Raw genomic sequence first — 19469 nt, forward strand, 5'->3', positions numbered from 1 at the left:
TAACGCATCTTTTGATTATTTTACCTTCACACACGTATTTTCACTTATTCTTTCACGTTACTTTGTTATATTTGTTCGGATTATTACACACCTTCATGCACATAACATTCTTTACAGTTTATTATCCTGTGTTTCACTATTGTTTAGTCTGTATAATCGTTGGTATGTTTCGCCACTCATTTATTCACTTAATTGTTTTGTTTAATCGTTGTTATGTTTCGCCATTCATTTCTTCACCTAATTGTTTTGTTTATTCGTTGTCATGTTTCGTCACTCATTTCTTCACTTAATTGTTTTGCGCATTATTCTCACCACACAGTATCTTCACTAAATGTTTCTCGTTACACATGATGCTTTTTCTGTGTTTTATACGTTCGCCTCATATGTGCCGTATGCGTGTTCACACTTGTTGGTTCTGCGATACCCGGATGTGCCTCTTGGAATCACGTGATTTGTTAATCAACGTGATTGGTGTGGTAAAACGTGTTTGAGAAGAAATCATGGTCAGTCTTCCTTTGGGCGCCGTGCGAGTAACACCGTGTTGTTTTGTGTCGTGTATTGGCTGGCGTTGACTTGTAGTGGAACTTGTCGAATTCGGAGTCGTTTTATGCGAATGCTTTTTATTGTTTTATTTAAACAAGGCGCCCATTAGTGAAACCAGTTTGTGGTCTCTCTTTGGCTTAGTGGTGAGCCGTTATTGCAGGGTTCGGGCAGTTTCCGAATTAGGGAGGCAGTTTTGGTTTAAGGTGTACAGAATTAGACATAAACAGATCGATTGGGATTAACATCGCCACTTGAAAGGTCTTTTAGCCGTATTCCCAAAGCTGCCGAAATAATTCCGTAACAACTTGGCGAGCACGCCAGGACCCTGTCACCACTACCCGCTGGTTTTACTAGGAAGACTCCCCTTTTTGTGTTTTTAAGTATTGTATTTTAGGTTGATTTTATAATGTCTTTTAACGTTTTAATGCAACCTCCGCCTTTACGGCCTGGGGAGGATCTAGGTCAATATTTTAATATGCTCGAATCTTATTGTACGAGCGTTGATGCTTCAGAAGAAATGAAACGGCATCTGTTTTTAGCAAGCATTGGCAATGATCTGAAATGGGCAATACAAGAGAAGGACTCCAATCTCTTTACAATTCCGTTTAAGGACTTGAAGGAACGCGCACTGCGTCATAAGTCTAGCGGCCAACACGCAGAACGCCAACGCGCCGAGCTGATAAGGCGCGTGCAGTTACCTGGCGAATCCGCGCGAGACTTTGTTTATGCCTTGCAAACACTGGGGGATAATGCTTACAGCAACTCTTCGGAAGCTGCACTCAAAAACGAAGTGCTCTACATTACATTGCTACAAGGCTTGCAAGACAGGCGCCTTGCGGAAACTATCCCTGCGGCCACCAAGTACACGAGGACGTTCAGAGCCGCCGCACAGGTCGTGGTCGATGCTCAAGTACCTAGCTTTGTCCAGGTGGCCACGGTTAACGCAAAAACATCGGAAATGGAGGTAATTTTGAAAAAGCTTGAAGACATGGAGCGCCGTACGGCGGAACGGAGTGCTAAATTCGAGGACACGTTGAAGACTCTGCAAGCTGAAGTGGATTCCCTTAAAAGAACAGGACATTTTTTTGCCAAACACGAGCAAAAACCCAAGTGCTACGGTTGCGGGCAGCCAGGTCATTTTCGACGCGACTGTCCACACCTGGGTATGCGCCCCAAAATTATTAGGGTAAGTCGCGAGGCTAGGTCACTACCAACTTCTTTTTGCAGACCGTCCAAACACCCAGTGGACGTAAAAGAATCCCCAAGTCAACAACCAACCGCACCAGGCAGAGCAAACAGACCAGGGCCGGAAACTATGCCTAAGGAGAGAATCGCATCACCGTCAGCGCTGGCACGGTTTGTTTCCATTTGGGTGGGGCAGACAACCATGTGTGCTTTGTTAGACACCGGCTCGGGTGTATGTCTGATGAGTGCGATAAAATGGGACTCATTCGGCGTAGAACAAAACCTACAGATAAACAGGTCCCCTTCCAAGCACTTGGTAGGTGCCGATGGGCTGCAATTGGCGGTAAAGGGCAGTATTAGCCTTCCCCTTAGAGTTGGTGGCATAACGAATCATGCGACCGTTTATATCGTGCAGAACCTCAACCATGATTTTATTCTAGGATTGGATTTTCTGCAGGCCAATGCGTGCCGAATCTGCTACAGGGAAAATACTCTAACGGCAGGAAACGCCAGACTTCCGCTCTTTAGTTCTCCGACAGCCTTGTCCCAACCCTGTGACGTATGTGTTGCGGATGACGTCCTTATCCCAGCGTTCGCAGAGGTATGTGTAACAGGCAGCTTATGTCAAGAATCTCTTAATTCACAAGAGTTGGCCACTCCGGTTCTAACGGAGCAGATAGCTGGGTTCGTGGAGAGATTTGGGTTATTGACTGCGACAAGTGTAACGATGGCGCAAAGCCGCGAGGTGAAGGTGTTTGTGGCAAATTTGGGGGATGAGGATGTAACAATACCAAGTGGGGCGAGATTCGCTACGGTTACACCTGTGTATGCTTTTGGTAACCTCGATTGCAAAATCCCGGGTTCTTGTATAGTGGTAGAGGGAAGTGTCCCTGGATGTAAACACCCTGAGTGTTTTGTTACAGACACCCAGATTTGTTCCGTATCGGCCCAGAAAATATCTAACCAAGATCCGTTTCAGGACATTGTAGACAAAGTCACCATCGGTGACCGATTAACGGCAGATCAACAACGTGAATTGTTCGATTTGCTTCGTGCCAATCAACAAGCGTTTTCGACTTCCAAAGATGTCTTGGGGCGCACTGATATAGTGCGTCATGTTATCGACACGGGTGACAACGGCCCTGTAAGACAGCCACCGCGTCGCATGCCTCATCACAACAAAGCGAAGGTAGAGGAGATTTTAGCTGAAATGGACAGACAAGGCCTAATCCGACCTTCAAAATCACCGTGGAGCAGCCCGATTGTGTTGGTCCGAAAGAAATCCGGTGAGACTCGTTTTTGCGTTGATTACCGCAAGTTGAATGAGTTAACTAAAAAAAATAGCTACCCGATTCCCCGGATAGATGACAGTTTAGATCAAATGTCCAACGCCGCCTATTTTTCAACTTTGGATCTAAAATCCGGGTATTGGCAGGTTGCAATGGACACCTCTTCCCGGGAGAAAACGGCTTTCACTAGCCACGTCGGGCTTTTTGAATTTAATGTAATGCCCATGGGCCTGTGCAATTCTGCAGCGACTTTTCAGCGACTGATGCGTATTGTCCTGAACGGAATCGAATGGCAGGGGGCCCTAGCGTACTTGGATGATATCATTGTATACTCGAAAACTTTCGAAGAGCATTTAAAGCGACTGTCGGACGTGCTAGCAAGAATCAAATCGGCTGGTCTAACTTTAAAACCTAGCAAGTGCACTCTATTTAAACACGAAGTAGACTTTTTGGGCCACGTATTATCAAAAGAGGGCATACGATGCGACCCTAACAAAATAAAGGCAGTTGCTAAATGGCCGACCCCCCGCAACGTAAAAGAAATCCGGCAGTTTCTAGGCCTTACTTCCTACTATCGTAAATTTATTTGCGGTTACGCACAGATCGCGGGTCCTCTTCACCGGTTGACGGAAAAGGGAAGAAGATTTCAGTGGGATGACCAGTGTCAGGATGCCTTCTCTCAACTAAAACAACACTTGACGACTGCACCAATTCTTCGATACCCTGACTTTAACATGCCGTTTATACTGGATACGGATGCGTCTGACGCTGCCGTTGGCTGTGTCCTTTCTCAGGAAATCGACGGTAAGGAATGCGTGGTCGCCTATGGTAGTCGCACTTTGAGCAGGTCGGAACGCAACTATTCCACCACGAGAAAAGAGCTTTTGGCCGTAATATTTGCGACAAAGTTGTACCGGTGTTACTTACTGGGTCAAAAATTTACCTTACGAACCGACCATTCTTCGTTAAGGTGGCTTTGGAAGTCTAGAGAGTTATACGGGCAGTGCGCCCGCTGGGTAGAGCACCTATCCGCGTATGACTTTGAAATCCATCACAGGTCGGGAAGCAAACATAGGAATGCAGACGCTCTGTCACGCCTTGATGACATAGAAGATTGCGGGGCATGCCCATACAAATTGGTCGAGGGTGTCGAAGATACCCAAGTTCACGTCGTTGACTTAAAGTCTACGGTAGGATATCAACGTGAGGACTTGTTGGAGCGGCAGAAAAATGACCCTGATCTAGCAGTCGTCTTGGAATGGTTGAATAAAGGTATGCGCCCGAAATTCAAAACCGTTAGAAAAGAATCACCAGTACTTCGCCATTATTGGTCTCGCTTTCCCAGCCTCCTACTTAAAGCAGGTGTACTTTGTTGTCGTGGAAACTCTACACTAGGCAGTGATTCTGTAATTGTTTTGCCACAGAGTTTAGTCGATGAAGCAATGTCAAATCTTCATGATAACGTACACGGGGGAGGGCATTTGGGCATAGCTAAGACGCTGGCTAAGATAGCGGAACGCTTTTATTGGTATAAATGGCGCGATTCTGTCGAGACCTTTTGCCGCAACTGCGTCACCTGTCAATACAATAAAAGACCCACGCATCATTTTCAAGCCCCGCTCATGCCCTCAACGGAGGACAGACCCATGCAAAGGATCGAAGTGGACGTTGTCGGGCCTCTGCCTCTCACCCAATCGGGTTACCAGTTTATTTTGGTAGCGTGTGACATTTTCACAAAATACGTAAGAGCCTGGCCGATGCGAAATCAAACTGCCAATGAGACCGCCAGTTTGTTATATCGAAATTGGTTCACCGTACATGGGGTACCGGAGACTGTTCATTCCGACCGCGGTTCAAATTTTGAAAGCCATTTGTTCGCAGAATTATTGCGCCTAATGGGATGTAAGAAAAGTCGCACGACATCATACCACGCGCCTGGGAACGGTGGGGTCGAACGTAACAATAAGACCATTATTACTATGATCCGAAATTATATACAGCAAGATAACCGGCGGTGGGACGAAGCATTACCAGGAGTGGTGGCCGCCTACAACGCGAGTGCCCACGATGCAACGGGAGAAGCTCCGCATACTCTCTTAACCGGACGACCATTGCGATTGCCGGCAGACTTGATGGGGTCTTTGGCGCGTGACACCACACATTCGTATGGAGTGGAGATTGACCAGCTTCGTGATGGTCTACAGCTTGCAGAAGAGGTAGTGAGAGAGAGTCTCACGACGCAACGGAAGCGGATGGAAGACTGGTACAATCAACGTCAACAAGGAAGACCCTACTCGGTAGGCGAATTTGTTTTGTTGACAAACCCGGTCGTCCCGCTTGGACAAAGTAAAAAACTTCAGTATCCATACAAGGGACCATACAGGATCACCGATATTCGAGGTCCTGTGAATTACGTAATCGAAGACGCGACAGGCAAGAGGCAAACTGTACATTTTAACAGACTAAAGCCAACGACGAGTACATTCCCCTGCCTCACGCAAGAACCTTTAGAACATCCGCAACCGCCACCTGAAATGCCTGCAGTCGTGTATGTTTACAACCCTAAAGTAGTTTCACAGGACGACACAACTGAGTGGAATCCTCAGGGCAATTCGGATGGGTGCAGAAGGTCGACTCGGGTACGTCGTCGACCAGCGCGATATTCACCGGAAACGATGGTGTAGACTGTTGTCCTACGGGAGTAGGACCATTTTAAGTCGGGGGGAATGTGGCGAATTTTAATCACGTTCTGTTTATAACGCATCTTTTGATTATTTTACCTTCACACACGTATTTTCACTTATTCTTTCACGTTACTTTGTTATATTTGTTCGGATTATTACACACCTTCATGCACATAACATTCTTTACAGTTTATTATCCTGTGTTTCACTATTGTTTAGTCTGTATAATCGTTGGTATGTTTCGCCACTCATTTATTCACTTAATTGTTTTGTTTAATCGTTGTTATGTTTCGCCACTCATTTCTTCACCTAATTGTTTTGTTTATTCGTTGTCATGTTTCGTCACTCATTTCTTCACTTAATTGTTTTGCGCATTATTCTCACCACACAGTATCTTCACTAAATGTTTCTCGTTACACATGATGCTTTTTCTGTGTTTTATACGTTCGCCTCATATGTGCCGTATGCGTGTTCACACTTGTTGGTTCTGCGATACCCGGATGTGCCTCTTGGAATCACGTGATTTGTTAATCAACGTGATTGGTGTGGTAAAACGTGTTTGAGAAGAAATCATGGTCAGTCTTCCTTTGGGCGCCGTGCGAGTAACACCGTGTTGTTTTGTGTCGTGTATTGGCTGGCGTTGACTTGTAGTGGAACTTGTCGAATTCGGAGTCGTTTTATGCGAATGCTTTTTATTGTTTTATTTAAACAAGGCGCCCATTAGTGAAACCAGTTTGTGGTCTCTCTTTGGCTTAGTGGTGAGCCGTTATTGCAGGGTTCGGGCAGTTTCCGAATTAGGGAGGCAGTTTTGGTTTAAGGTGTACAGAATTAGACATAAACAGATCGATTGGGATTAACATCGCCACTTGAAAGGTCTTTTAGCCGTATTCCCAAAGCTGCCGAAATAATATTTTTCTATAAATTGGCACAGATGTACGTTAGAGCAAGAAGTTTCAGCTCGTAGAGTCACATTTCTGGTCTCAAACAGTATTTGCCAACGAAATGACTTTAACCGATACTTGTTCACGTAGGTCGCTCATATACAAATGCATACATCGGTAAGCCATTGTTACGATCAAATAAAAAGACATTCCGAGCCTAATATTTTTCTATAAATTGGTACAGATGTACCTTAGAGCAAGAAGTTTCAGTTTGTAGAGTCACATTTCTGGTCTCAAACAGTATTTGCCAACGAAATGACTTTAACCCATACTTGTTTACGTAGGTCGCTCATATACAAATGCATACATCGGTAAGCCATTGTTACGATCAAATAAAAAGACATTCCGAGCCTAATATTTTTCTATAAATTGGTACAGATGTACCTTAGAGCAAGAAGTTTCAGTTTGTGGAGTCACATTTCTGGTCTCAAACAGTATTTGCCAACGAAATGACTTTAACCCATACTTGTTTACGTAGGTCGCCCATATCCAAATGCATACATCGCTAAGCCAATGTTACGATCAAATAAAAAGACATTCCGAGCCTAATATTTTTCTATAAAATGGCACAGATGTACGTTAGAGCAAGAAGTTTCACCTCGTAGAGTCACATTTCTGGTCTCAAACAGTATTTGCCAACGAAATGACTTTAACCGATACTTGTTTACGTAGGTCGCCTATATACAAATGCGTACATCGCTAAGCCAATGTTACGATCAAATAAAAAGACATTCCGAGCCTAATATTTTTCTATAAATTGGTACAGATGTACGTTAGAGCAAGAAGTTTCACCTCGTAGAGTCACATTTCTGGTCTCAAACAGTATTTGCCAACGAAATGACTTTAACCGATACTTGTTTACGTGTCGCCTATATACAAATGCATACATCGCTAAGCCAATGTTACGATCAAATAAAAAGACATTCCGAGCCTAATATTTTTCTATAAATTGGTACAGATGTACCTTAGAGCAAGAAGTTTCAGCTCGTAGAGTCACATTTCTGGTCTCAAACACTATTTGCCAACGAAATGACTTTAACCCATACTTGTTCACGTAGGTCGCCCATATACAAATGCATACATCGCTAAGTCAATGTTACGATCAAATAAAAAGACATTCCGAGCCTAATATTTTTCTATAAATCAGCACAGATGTACGTTGGAGCAAGAAGTTTCAACTCGTAGAGTCGCATTTCTGGTCTCAAACAGTATTTGCCAACGAAATGACTTTAACCGATACTTGTTTACGTAGGTCGCCCATATACAAATGCATACATCGCTAAGCCAATGTTACGAAACAAATAAAAAGACTATCCGAGCCTAATATTTTTCTATAAATTGGTACAGATGTTCTCTAGAGCAGTACTTTTCAACCGGGTGTATCGTACACCCCAGGGTGTAGCATAATTTTTAAAGGGTGTACCACTTTGATGGGGTGTACTGGGGTGTACCAAATACAAAATATAATATACCTATGACCAGTTATCACAATAGGCAGGTATCAGTTTTAGAACAGACTGACTGGAGTGTACAATACATGGCATAACTGTATTTCCAGTGTACGTAGATTTTAAGTTACAAAACTCTATCTGTGACTTCATAATTTAATATTTCACTTCAAAATCGTTGCTAATGGTAGTGAATGATGGATTATGGCTTGTTGTTATTGTGCTCATCATTACTTCTGTTAGGACCACAGATTCAGTGTGTTACAGGATTGAATAAATTTTTCACTGGGGTGTATAAATTTTGAGTAAACGTTAAAAAGGGTGTACCGTTTCAAAAAAGGTTGAAAAGCACTGCTCTAGAGCAAGAAGTTTCACCTCGTAGAGTCACATTTCTGGTCTCAAACAGTATTTGCCAACGAAATGACTTTAACCGGTACTTGTTTACGTAGGTCGCTCATATACAAATGCATACATCGCTAAGCCATTGTTACGATCAAATAAAAAGACATTCCGAGCCTAATATTTTTCTATAAATTGGTACAGATGTACCTTAGAGCAAGAAGTTTCAGTTTGTAGAGTCACATTTCTGGTCTCAAACAGTATTTGCCAACGAAATGACTTTAACCCATACTTGTTTACGTAGGTCGCCCATATACAAATGCGTACATCGCTAAGCCAATGTTACGATCAAATAAAAAGACATTCCGAGCCTAATATTTTTCTATAAATTGGTACAGATGTACGTTAGAGCAAGAAGTTTCAGCTCGTAGAGTCACATTTCTGGTCTCAAACAGTATTTGCCAACGAAATGACTTTAACCGATACTTGTTTACGTGTCGCCTGTATACAAATGCATACATCGCTAAGCCAATGTTACGATCAAATAAAAAGACATTCCGAGACTAATATTTTTCTATAAATTGGTACAGATGTACCTTAGAGCAAGAAGTCTCAGTTTGTAGAATTACATTTCTGGTCTCAAACAGTATTTGCCAACGAAATGACTTTAACCCATACTTGTTTACGTGTCGCCTATATACAAATGCATACATCGCTAAGCCAATGTTACGAAACAAATAAAAAGACTATCCGAGACTAATATTTTTCTATAAATTGGCACAGATGTACGTTAGAGCAAGAAGTTTCACCTCGTAGAGTCACATTTCTGGTCTCAAACAGTATTTGCCAACGAAATGACTTTAACCGATACTTGTTTACGTAGGTCGCTCATATACAAATGCATACATCGGTAAGCCATTGTTACGATCAAATAAAAAGACATTCCGAGCCTAATATTTTTCTATAAATTGGTACAGATGTACCTTAGAGCAAGAAGTTTCAGTTTGTAGAGTCACATTTCTGGTCTCAAACAGTATTTGCCAACGAAATGACTTTAACCGATACTTGTTTACGTGTCGCCTATATACAAATGCATACATCGCTAAGCCAATGTTACGATCAAATAAAAAGACATTCCGAGCCTAATATTTTTCTATAAATTGGTACAGATGTACCTTAGAGCAAGAAGTCTCAGTTTGTAGAATTACATTTCTGGTCTCAAACAGTATTTGCCAACGAAATGACTTTAACCCATACTTGTTTACGTAGGTCGCCCATATACAAATGCGTACATCGCTAAGCCAATGTTACGATCAAATAAAAAGACATTCCGAGCCTAATATTTTTCTATAAAATGGCACAGATGTACGTTAGAGCAAGAAGTTTTACCTCGTAGAGTCACATTTCTGGTCTCAAACAGTATTTGCCAACGAAATGACTTTAACCGATACTTGTTTACGTAGGTCGCCCATATACAAATGCATACATCGCTAAGCCAATGTTACGATCAAATAAAAAGACATTCCGAGCCTAATATTTTTCTATAAATTGGTACAGATGTACGTTAGAGCAAGAAGTTTCAGCTCGTAGAGTCACATTTCTGGTCTCAAACAGTATTTGCCAACGAAATGACTTTAACCGATACTTGTTTACGTAGGTCGCCCATATACAAATGCATACATCGCTAAGCCAATGTTACGATCAAATAAAAAGACATTCCGAGCCTAATATTTTTCTATAAATTGGTACAGATGTACGTTAGAGCAAGAAGTTTCAACTCGTAGAGTCACATTTCTGGTCTCAAACAGTATTTGCCAACGAAATGACTTTAACCGATACTTGTTTACGTAGGTCGCCCATATACAAATGCATACATCGCTAAGCCAATGTTACGATCAAATAAAAAGACATTCCGAGCCTAATATTTTTCTATAAATTGGTACAGATGTACCTTAGAGCAAGAAGTCTCAGTTTGTAGAATTACATTTCTGGTCTCAAACAGTATTTGCCAACGAAATGACTTTAACCCATACTTGTTTACGTGTCGCCTATATACAAATGCATACATCGCTAAGCCAATGATCAAAACGATAACTTTAGTAATAGATCAAAACCATCAACAGCATGTCTTGAACTGACGATCACTGTTTGCCTTTTGAACTTTAATACAGTAAAACCGAAAGACTGTAAATCCTTGGTTTAAACAGAATCAGTCGGTTTTAAATGAAGGAATATATATTTCGCCTATGTGGCATCATCAGTTCCTGTAACCGAAATACAATACGATATAAAAATGATTGCTGAAACAAACACGATAAAATAAATAAAAGCAGTAAAACACTAAAACAAGATTTTGCTGTTTCAAACTGTCAACGCTGTCTAAACCAACCTCAAACACAAACAGAACAAGCGAAAACTCCGGGCACTGAATCAAGGGAGAAAAAAATGAAAATACAGATAAGAAAAGTAGGGCAGGCACGCGCATGCAGGGATAAACCAACGGTGGTGGGTACCGATGGAATTTCTAACGTATACGAGGCAGGACCATTTCTTGAATATTGATTGTAGCGTCCAATATTTTCTGCCATTTGGCCTCGCACAAGTCTAAATTTTCTTTATTAGGTCTTTCAACAAAAGTAATGTAGAAACATGTAGCGATGTCGGGTTTCTGTTTTAAAATATCAGTGTGGTTGCTGGCGTAATGCCGTAATAGAGCTGCTTTGTCATTTTTTTCCTTGAAGTTGAAAGTTTTCCACACCGCTCTGTGTCCGCGCCACCGTACAGCAAATGGGTTCTTTGTTTGGCCAACATAACAAGCATTGCATTTTATGCATTTAGCCACATAAATACCGTAGTCGCGGCAACAAAGGGTTTGTTTGAGACGCATTTCTCCAGAGGGTGTATAAATTGTGGTAGTATTGGGCACCATTGATTTATAGTTGCCGTAATGCCCACAAAGGCCGCAGTGTTGACATGGATGGGATCTGCCTGCTGTGCTTGATTTACGCTCTTCACACGCAATGCGCCTGTAGTTTGTCAGTAATCCTCCCAGTGTAGCTGGCCGTTTGTAAACCACGCAAACATTGGGTTGCAGGTTCCTTTCTTTTCCTGAAATCTGTAGCGACTTAGGAAAAGCCGTTGGCCAGACAAGTCTTGTGGTGTTGTTCTTTTTTGACTTTTTTGATTCTGTTGCCGTTGTGCTGTCCCAGGTCCAGGTTTTGGCAACTTTAAGGTTGTGCATTACTAGATTTTTTGGAAAATGCGATCGTAAACATTTCTGCTGCAGTCTTTCCAGGCTGGTATTATAGCGCTCGTCATTTTCGTTAAGTCTCCGCAATCGCCTTGCCTCCCCAACAACAATAGACTTAAATATGCTGAGTGGGTGGTGTGATGTTCCGTGTAAAAAAAGGCGATTGATTGCAGTTGGCTTAACGAAATCAGTCAAAATAAAACCGAAAGGATTTTGGGGAAAACATACATGCAGCACGTCCAGAAATTCCACCTGATCATCTTTCTTTGCAGTGCAGAGGCTGCGAAACGTCAGTTGAAGATTGTATATCTCCAGTCCCGTAGTCAGTGCCGCCTGTATCTGTCTATTTGAAGCAGGTCCGCTTGCAACCCAAATAATATCATCAATGAACCTTTTAAAAATTAGTGCTTGCTGTAATATGCCTTTTGCGCTCTTTATAATGCAGTGAAGGGCTACATTAGCTAAAGATACCGAATGGTTGTCTCCGGTTATTATTCCCTTGGTTTGTGTGTAATACTTTCCATCATACTTGGTAACTACATTGTCGATGGTGAACAGTATTAGGTGCAGTAGTTGATTCTGTCCCTTGCTGCTGAAGTTCGTCTGTTCTGAAAGCGCTTCAGAAACTGCATCTTTGATCAGTGACCTCGGAAGGCTTGGGTACAGGGCAACGACGTCTGCAGCCGTTATAATAATGCGACGTCCTATTTGTTCAGCTCTATTTGAGTTTGCTTCTTTCCACTTCTTTACGGCATCCACATATTGCGTGCTGTCCCGACAGTATTCGTTTATTCCCGATTGACAGTATCTCACTGCAATAGGTTGCAGGATGTATTGGATCATTGCAGTGACTCCACTCTGTGTAAATCTTGTATCACAAAGATCACATCGAAAAGGTTTCTCATCTGTGTGAACCAACATGTGTTTTTTCAAATCTCCACCACGAGCGAATCGTTTTTCACAAACACCACATCGGTGAGGTTTTTCATTGGTATGAGTCAACATGTGCTCTTTCAAATCACCTTTACGAGCAAACTCTTTTTCATAAACGTCACATCGATGAGGTTTTTCATTGGTGTGTGTCACCATATGTTTTTTTAATACTCCAAGCAGAGTGAATGTCTTTCCACAAACATTACACTGATAAGATTTTCCTTTGGTGTAGGTCAATATGTGTCTTTTCAAAATCCAACTTTGGGCGAATGTTTTTTCACAAACGTCACATCGATGAGGTTTCTCTTTGGTGTGAGTCAACATGTGTCTTTTTAAAATCCAACGTTGGGCAAATGTTTTTTTACAAATATCACATCGACGAAGTTTCTCAATGCGGTGTTTTGGCATATGTCGTTTTACATTTCCACCTTCCAAAACCTTTGATCACAAGCATCAGCTTGATCCACGCCCAAATCCGTTGATGTCATCTCTCTTTAAATTAGTTATTCAGGTATTATAAACAAAAAATGTTTAAGCTGTTTTACGATTTAGGTGTTATGAGCTTATTCAAATAGAATACAAATGCATACATCGCTAAGCCAATGTTACGAAACAAATAAAAAGACTATCCGAGCCTAATATTTTTCTATAAATTGGTACAGATGTACTCTAGAGCAAGAAGTTTCACCTCGTAGAGTCACATTTCTGGTCTCAAACAGTATTTGCCAACGAAATGACTTTAACCGGTACTTGTTTACGTAGGTCGCTCATATACAAATGCATACATCGGTAAGCCATTGTTACGATCAAATAAAAAGACATTCCGAGCCTAATATTTTTCTATAAATTGGTACAGATGTACGTTAGAGCAAGAAGTTTCAGCTCGTAGAGTCACATTTCTGGTCTCAAACACTATTTGCCAACGAAATGACTTTAACCGATACTTGTTTACGTAGGTCGCTCATATACAAATGCATACATCGGTAAGCCATTGTTACGATCAAATAAAAAGACATTCCGAGCCTAATATTTTTCTATAAATTGGTACAGATGTACCTTAGAGCAAGAAGTTTCAGTTTGTAGAGTCACATTTCTGGTCTCAAACAGTATTTGCCAACGAAATGACTTTAACCGATACTTGTTTACGTGTCGCCTATATACAAATGCATACATCGCTAAGCCAATGTTACGATCAAATAAAAAGACATTCCGAGCCTAATATTTTTCTATAAATTGGTACAGATGTACCTTAGAGCAAGAAGTCTCAGTTTGTAGAATTACATTTCTGGTCTCAAACACTATTTGCCAACGAAATGACTTTAACCCATACTTGTTTACGTGTCGCCTATATACAAATGCATACATCGCTAAGCCAATGTTACGAAACAAATAAAAAGACTATCCGAGCCTAATATTTTTCTATAAATTGGTACAGATGTACGTTAGAGCAAGAAGTTTCAGCTCGTAGAGTCACATTTCTGGTCTCAAACAGTATTTGCCAACGAAATGACTTTAACCGATACTTGTTCACGTAGGTCGCTCATATACAAATGCATACATCGCTAAGCCAATGTTACGAAACAAATAAAAAGACTATCCGAGCCTAATATTTTTCTATAAATTGGCACAGATGTACGTTAGAGCAAGAAGTTTCAGCTCGTTGAGTCACATTTCTGGTCTCAAACACTATTTGCCAACGAAATGACTTTAACCGATACTTGTTTACGTAGGTCGCTCATATACAAATGCATACATCGCTAAGCCAATGTTACGATCAAATAAAAAGACATTCCGAGCCTAATATTTTTCTATAAATTGGTACAGATGTACCTTAGAGCAAGAAGTTTCAGTTTGTGGAGTCACATTTCTGGTCTCAAACAGTATTTGCCAACGAAATGACTTTAACCCATACTTGTTTACGTAGGTCGCCCATATACAAATGCGTACATCGCTAAGCCAATGTTACGATCAAATAAAAAGACATTCCGAGCCTAATATTTTTCTATAAATTGGCACAGATGTACGTTAGAGAAAGAAGTTTCACCTCGTAGAGTCACATTTCTGGTCTCAAACAGTATTTGCCAACGAAATGACTTTAACCGATACTTGTTTACGTAGGTCGCCCATATACAAATGCATACATCGCTAAGCCAATGTTACGATCAAATAAAAAGACATTCCGAGCCTAATATTTTTCTATAAATTGGTACAGATGTACGTTAGAGCAAGAAGTTTCAGCTCGTAGAGTCACATTTCTGGTCTCAAACAGTATTTGCCAACGAAATGACTTTAACCGATACTTGTTTACGTAGGTCGCCCATATACAAATGCATACATCGCTAAGCCAATGTTACGATCAAATAAAAAGACTATCCGAGCCTAATATTTTTCTATAAATCAGCACAGATGTACGTTGGAGCAAGAAGTTTCAACTCGTAGAGTCACACTTCTGGTCTCAAACAGTATTTGCCAACGAAATGACTTTAACCGGTACTTGTTTACGTAGGTTGCCCATATACAAATGCATACATCGCTAAGCCAATGTTACGAAACAAATAAAAAGACATTCCGAGCCTAATATTTTTCTATAAATTGGTACAGATGTACTCTAGAGCAAGAAGTTTCACCTCGTAGAGTCACATTTCTGGTCTCAAACAGTATTTGCCAACGAAATGACTTTAACCGGTACTTGTTTACGTAGGTCGCCCATATACAAATGCATACATCGCTAAGCCAATGTTACGAAACAAATAAAAAGACATTCCGAGCCTAATATTTTTCTATAAATTGGTACAGATGTACTCTAGAGCAAGAAGTTTCACCTCGTAGAGTCACATTTCTGGTCTCAAACAGTATTTGCCAACGAAATGACTTTAACCGATACTTGTTTACGTGTCGCCTATATACAAATGCATACATCGCTAAGCCAATGTTACGATCAAATAAAAAGACATTCCGAGCCTAATATTTTTCTATAAATTGGTACAGATGTACCTTAGAGCAAGAAGTCTCAGTTTGTAGAATTACATTTCTGGTCTCAAACACTATTTGCCAACGAAATGACTTTAACCCATACTTGTTTACGTGTCGCCTATATACAAATGCATACATCGCTAAGCCAATGTTACGAAACAAATAAAAAGACTATCCGAGCCTAATATTTTTCTATAAATTGGTACAGATGTACGTTAGAGCAAGAAGTTTCAGCTCGTAGAGTCACATTTCTGGTCTCAAACAGTATTTGCCAACGAAATGACTTTAACCGATACTTGTTCACGTAGGTCGCTCATATACAAATGCATACATCGCTAAGCCAATGTTACGAAACAAATAAAAAGACTATCCGAGCCTAATATTTTTCTATAAATTGGCACAGATGTACGTTAGAGCAAGAAGTTTCAGCTCGTTGAGTCACATTTCTGGTCTCAAACACTATTTGCCAACGAAATGACTTTAACCGATACTTGTTTACGTAGGTCGCTCATATACAAATGCATACATCGCTAAGCCAATGTTACGATCAAATAAAAAGACATTCCGAGCCTAATATTTTTCTATAAATTGGTACAGATGTACCTTAGAGCAAGAAGTTTCAGTTTGTGGAGTCACATTTCTGGTCTCAAACAGTATTTGCCAACGAAATGACTTTAACCCATACTTGTTTACGTAGGTCGCCCATATACAAATGCGTACATCGCTAAGCCAATGTTACGGTCAAATAAAAAGACATTCCGAGCCTAATATTTTTCTATAAATTGGCACAGATGTACGTTAGAGCAAGAAGTTTCACCTCGTAGAGTCACATTTCTGGTCTCAAACAGTATTTGCCAACGAAATGACTTTAACCGATACTTGTTTACGTAGGTCGCCCATATACAAATGCATACATCGCTAAGCCAATGTTACGATCAAATAAAAAGACATTCCGAGCCTAATATTTTTCTATAAATTGGTACAGATGTACCTTAGAGCAAGAAGTTTCAGCTCGTAGAGTCACATTTCTGGTCTCAAACAGTATTTGCCAACGAAATGACTTTAACCGATACTTGTTTACGTAGGTCGCCCATATACAAATGCATACATCGCTAAGCCAATGTTACGATCAAATAAAAAGACTATCCGAGCCTAATATTTTTCTATAAATCAGCACAGATGTACGTTGGAGCAAGAAGTTTCAACTCGTAGAGTCACACTTCTGGTCTCAAACAGTATTTGCCAACGAAATGACTTTAACCGGTACTTGTTTACGTAGGTTGCCCATATACAAATGCATACATCGCTAAGCCAATGTTACGAAACAAATAAAAAGACTATCCGAGCCTAATATTTTTCTATAAATTGGTACAGATGTACTCTAGAGCAAGAAGTTTCACCTCGTAGAGTCACATTTCTGGTCTCAAACAGTATTTGCCAACGAAATGACTTTAACCGATACTTGTTTACGTGTCGCCCATATACAAATGCATACATCGCTAAGCCAATGTTACGAAACAAATAAAAAGACATTCCGAGCCTAATATTTTTCTATAAATTGGTACAGATGTACGTTAGAGAAAGAAGTTTCAGCTCGTAGAGTCACATTTCTGGTCTCAAACAGTATTTGCCAACGAAATGACTTTAACCGATACTTGTTTACGTAGGTCGCCCATATACAAATGCATACATCGCTAAGCCAATGTTACGAAACAAATAAAAAGACTATCCGAGCCTAATATTTTTCTATAAATTGGCACAGATGTACGTTAGAGCAAGAAGTTTCAGTTTGTAGAGTCACATTTCTGGTCTCAAACAGTATTTGCCAACGAAATGACTTTAACCGATACTTGTTTACGTAGGTCGCTCATATACAAATGCATACATCGGTAAGCCATTGTTACGATCAAATAAAAAGACATTCCGAGCCTAATATTTTTCTATAAATTGGTACAGATGTACCTTAGAGCAAGAAGTTTCAGTTTGTGGAGTCACATTTCTGGTCTCAAACAGTATTTGCCAACGAAATGACTTTAACCCATACTTGTTTACGTAGGTCGCCCATATACAAATGCGTACATCGGTAAGCCAATGTTACGATCAAATAAAAAGACATTCCGAGCCTAATATTTTTCTATAAATTGGCACAGATGTACGTTAGAGAAAGAAGTTTCACCTCGTAGAATCACATTTCTGGTCTCGAACAGTATTTGCCAACGAAATGACTTTAACCGATACTTGTTTACGTAGGTCGCCCATATACAAATGCATACATCGCTAAGCCAATGTTACGATCAAATAAAAAGACATTCCGAGCCTAATATTTTTCTATAAATCAGCACATTTGTACGTTGGAGCAAGAAGTTTCACCTCGTAGAGTCACATTTCTGGTCTCAAACACTATTTGCCAACGAAATGACTTTAACCCATACTCGTTTACGTAGGTCGCCCATATACAAATGCGTACATCGCTAAGCCAATGTTACGATCAAATAAAAAGACATTCCGAGCCTAATATTTTTCTATAAATTGGCACAGATGTACGTTAGAGAAAGAAGTTTCACCTCGTAGAGTCACATTTCTGGTCTCAAACAGTATTTGCCAACGAAATGACTTTAACCGATACTTGTTTACGTAGGTCTCCCATATACAAATGCATACATCGGTAAGCCAATGTTACGATCAAATAAAAAGACATTCCGAGCCTAATATTTTTCTATAAATTGGTACAGATGTACGTTAGAGCAAGAAGTTTCACCTCGTAGAGTCACATTTCTGGTCTCAAACAGTATTTGCCAACAAAATGACTTTAACCGATACTTGTTTACGTAGGTCGCCCATATACAAATGCATACATCGCTAAGCCAATGTTACGATCAAATAAAAAGACATTCCGAGCCTAATATTTTTCTATAAATCAGCACAGATGTACGTTGGAGCAAGAAGTTTCAACTCGTAGAGTCACATTTCTGGTCTCAAACACTGTTTGCCAACGAAATGACTTTAACCGGTACTTGTTTACGTAGGTCGCCCATATACAAATGCATACATCGCTAAGCCAATGTTACGAAACAAATAAAAAGACTATCCGAGCCTAATATTTTTCTATAAATTGGTACAGATGTACGTTAGAGCAAGAAGTTTCAGTTTGTAGAGTCACATTTCTGGTCTCAAACAGTATTTGCCAACGAAATGACTTTAACCGACACTTGGTACCCGGTATGGTGGGACTCTTTGCGTAATTAACTACAACTTAAATGAATTTGTCTCAACCCCACTAAAAACAAATGATTTTTTTCCAAATAAACATTTTGAAACATGTGTATGGTAAACGGGTAAACTACATAAATTTCAACAAAAAAACTTTAATTCTCATTTCGGCGAAATGACAGTGGTTCAGCTGGTTTGACTTGTGAACAAAGAGCGACAACCGACGAAAACAACATCTAGGGTAACCCCCCAAGCTGTTCGTAATATCCATAGCATACCACATGGAATATAATACGACAGCATAAAGGCCCGGGATTATCCAGAATCCTACAGTAGACGGATCGGGTGGCCATATATAATATGATTATTGTTTTAAAACTGTAGTTAAGCAACCAGATATTGCGCAACTTAATTGAGAACATGCCGTCAAATCACAGACAAACAAACAGTGATAACTAACAGTACATAGTAGTTCGATCATTTCTTGACCTATTAAAAACAAGAAACATTCCAACAACATGACATTTGTTAGTGGTTGCACTGAAGTGAACGTAAGAGCCACTAAATAACTCAAACTTTTCTTCCATACTGAAGACAAACTTACTAATGCGTTGAAAAGCAATTCAACAACAGCAGCAAATATAAACGAAATAAAATCTTTAAAAAAGACAGAG

General features: G+C 40.3%; 1 protein-coding gene across 5 annotated transcripts; it reads left to right on the plus strand.

Moving 5' to 3' along the window:
- The first annotated feature begins 231 nt into the window (after positions 1-231).
- LOC145229959 (uncharacterized) lies at positions 232-6597 on the plus strand. Of its 5 annotated transcripts, XM_080095301.1 has the most exons (7): positions 232-1729; positions 2169-2329; positions 2708-3014; positions 3620-3821; positions 4075-4289; positions 5018-5314; positions 5390-6597. In XM_080095301.1, the coding sequence occupies exons 1-2, from the start codon at positions 950-952 to the stop codon at positions 2223-2225; spliced, it is 837 nt and encodes a 278-aa protein (XP_079951427.1). In that variant the 5' UTR covers positions 232-949; the 3' UTR covers positions 2226-2329; positions 2708-3014; positions 3620-3821; positions 4075-4289; positions 5018-5314; positions 5390-6597. The 5 variants fall into 5 exon arrangements, with proteins under 5 accessions (XP_079951427.1, XP_079951426.1, XP_079951428.1 ...); XM_080095300.1 differs by having other exon boundaries at positions 5018-6597; XM_080095302.1 differs by lacking the exons at positions 5018-5314; positions 5390-6597 and adding an exon at positions 4442-4686.
- The last annotated feature ends 12872 nt before the right edge of the window (positions 6598-19469 follow it).

This window comes from Phallusia mammillata, chromosome 5 (assembly GCF_965637545.1).
Source record: "Phallusia mammillata chromosome 5, kaPhaMamm4.hap1.1, whole genome shotgun sequence".
NCBI lineage: Eukaryota > Metazoa > Chordata > Ascidiacea > Phlebobranchia > Ascidiidae > Phallusia > Phallusia mammillata.

What these genes read in the sequence shown, in the direction of transcription:
- LOC145229959 (XM_080095300.1), top strand. Translation starts at nt 950, where the DNA reads ATGTCTTTTAACGTTTTAATGCAACCTCCGCCTTTACGGCCTGGGGAG. An exon ending in TGCGCCCCAAAATTATTAGG is followed by an intron (nt 1,730 to 2,168) that starts GTAAGTCGCGAG and finishes ATTTTATTCTAG; the next exon opens with GATTGGATTTTCTGCAGGCC.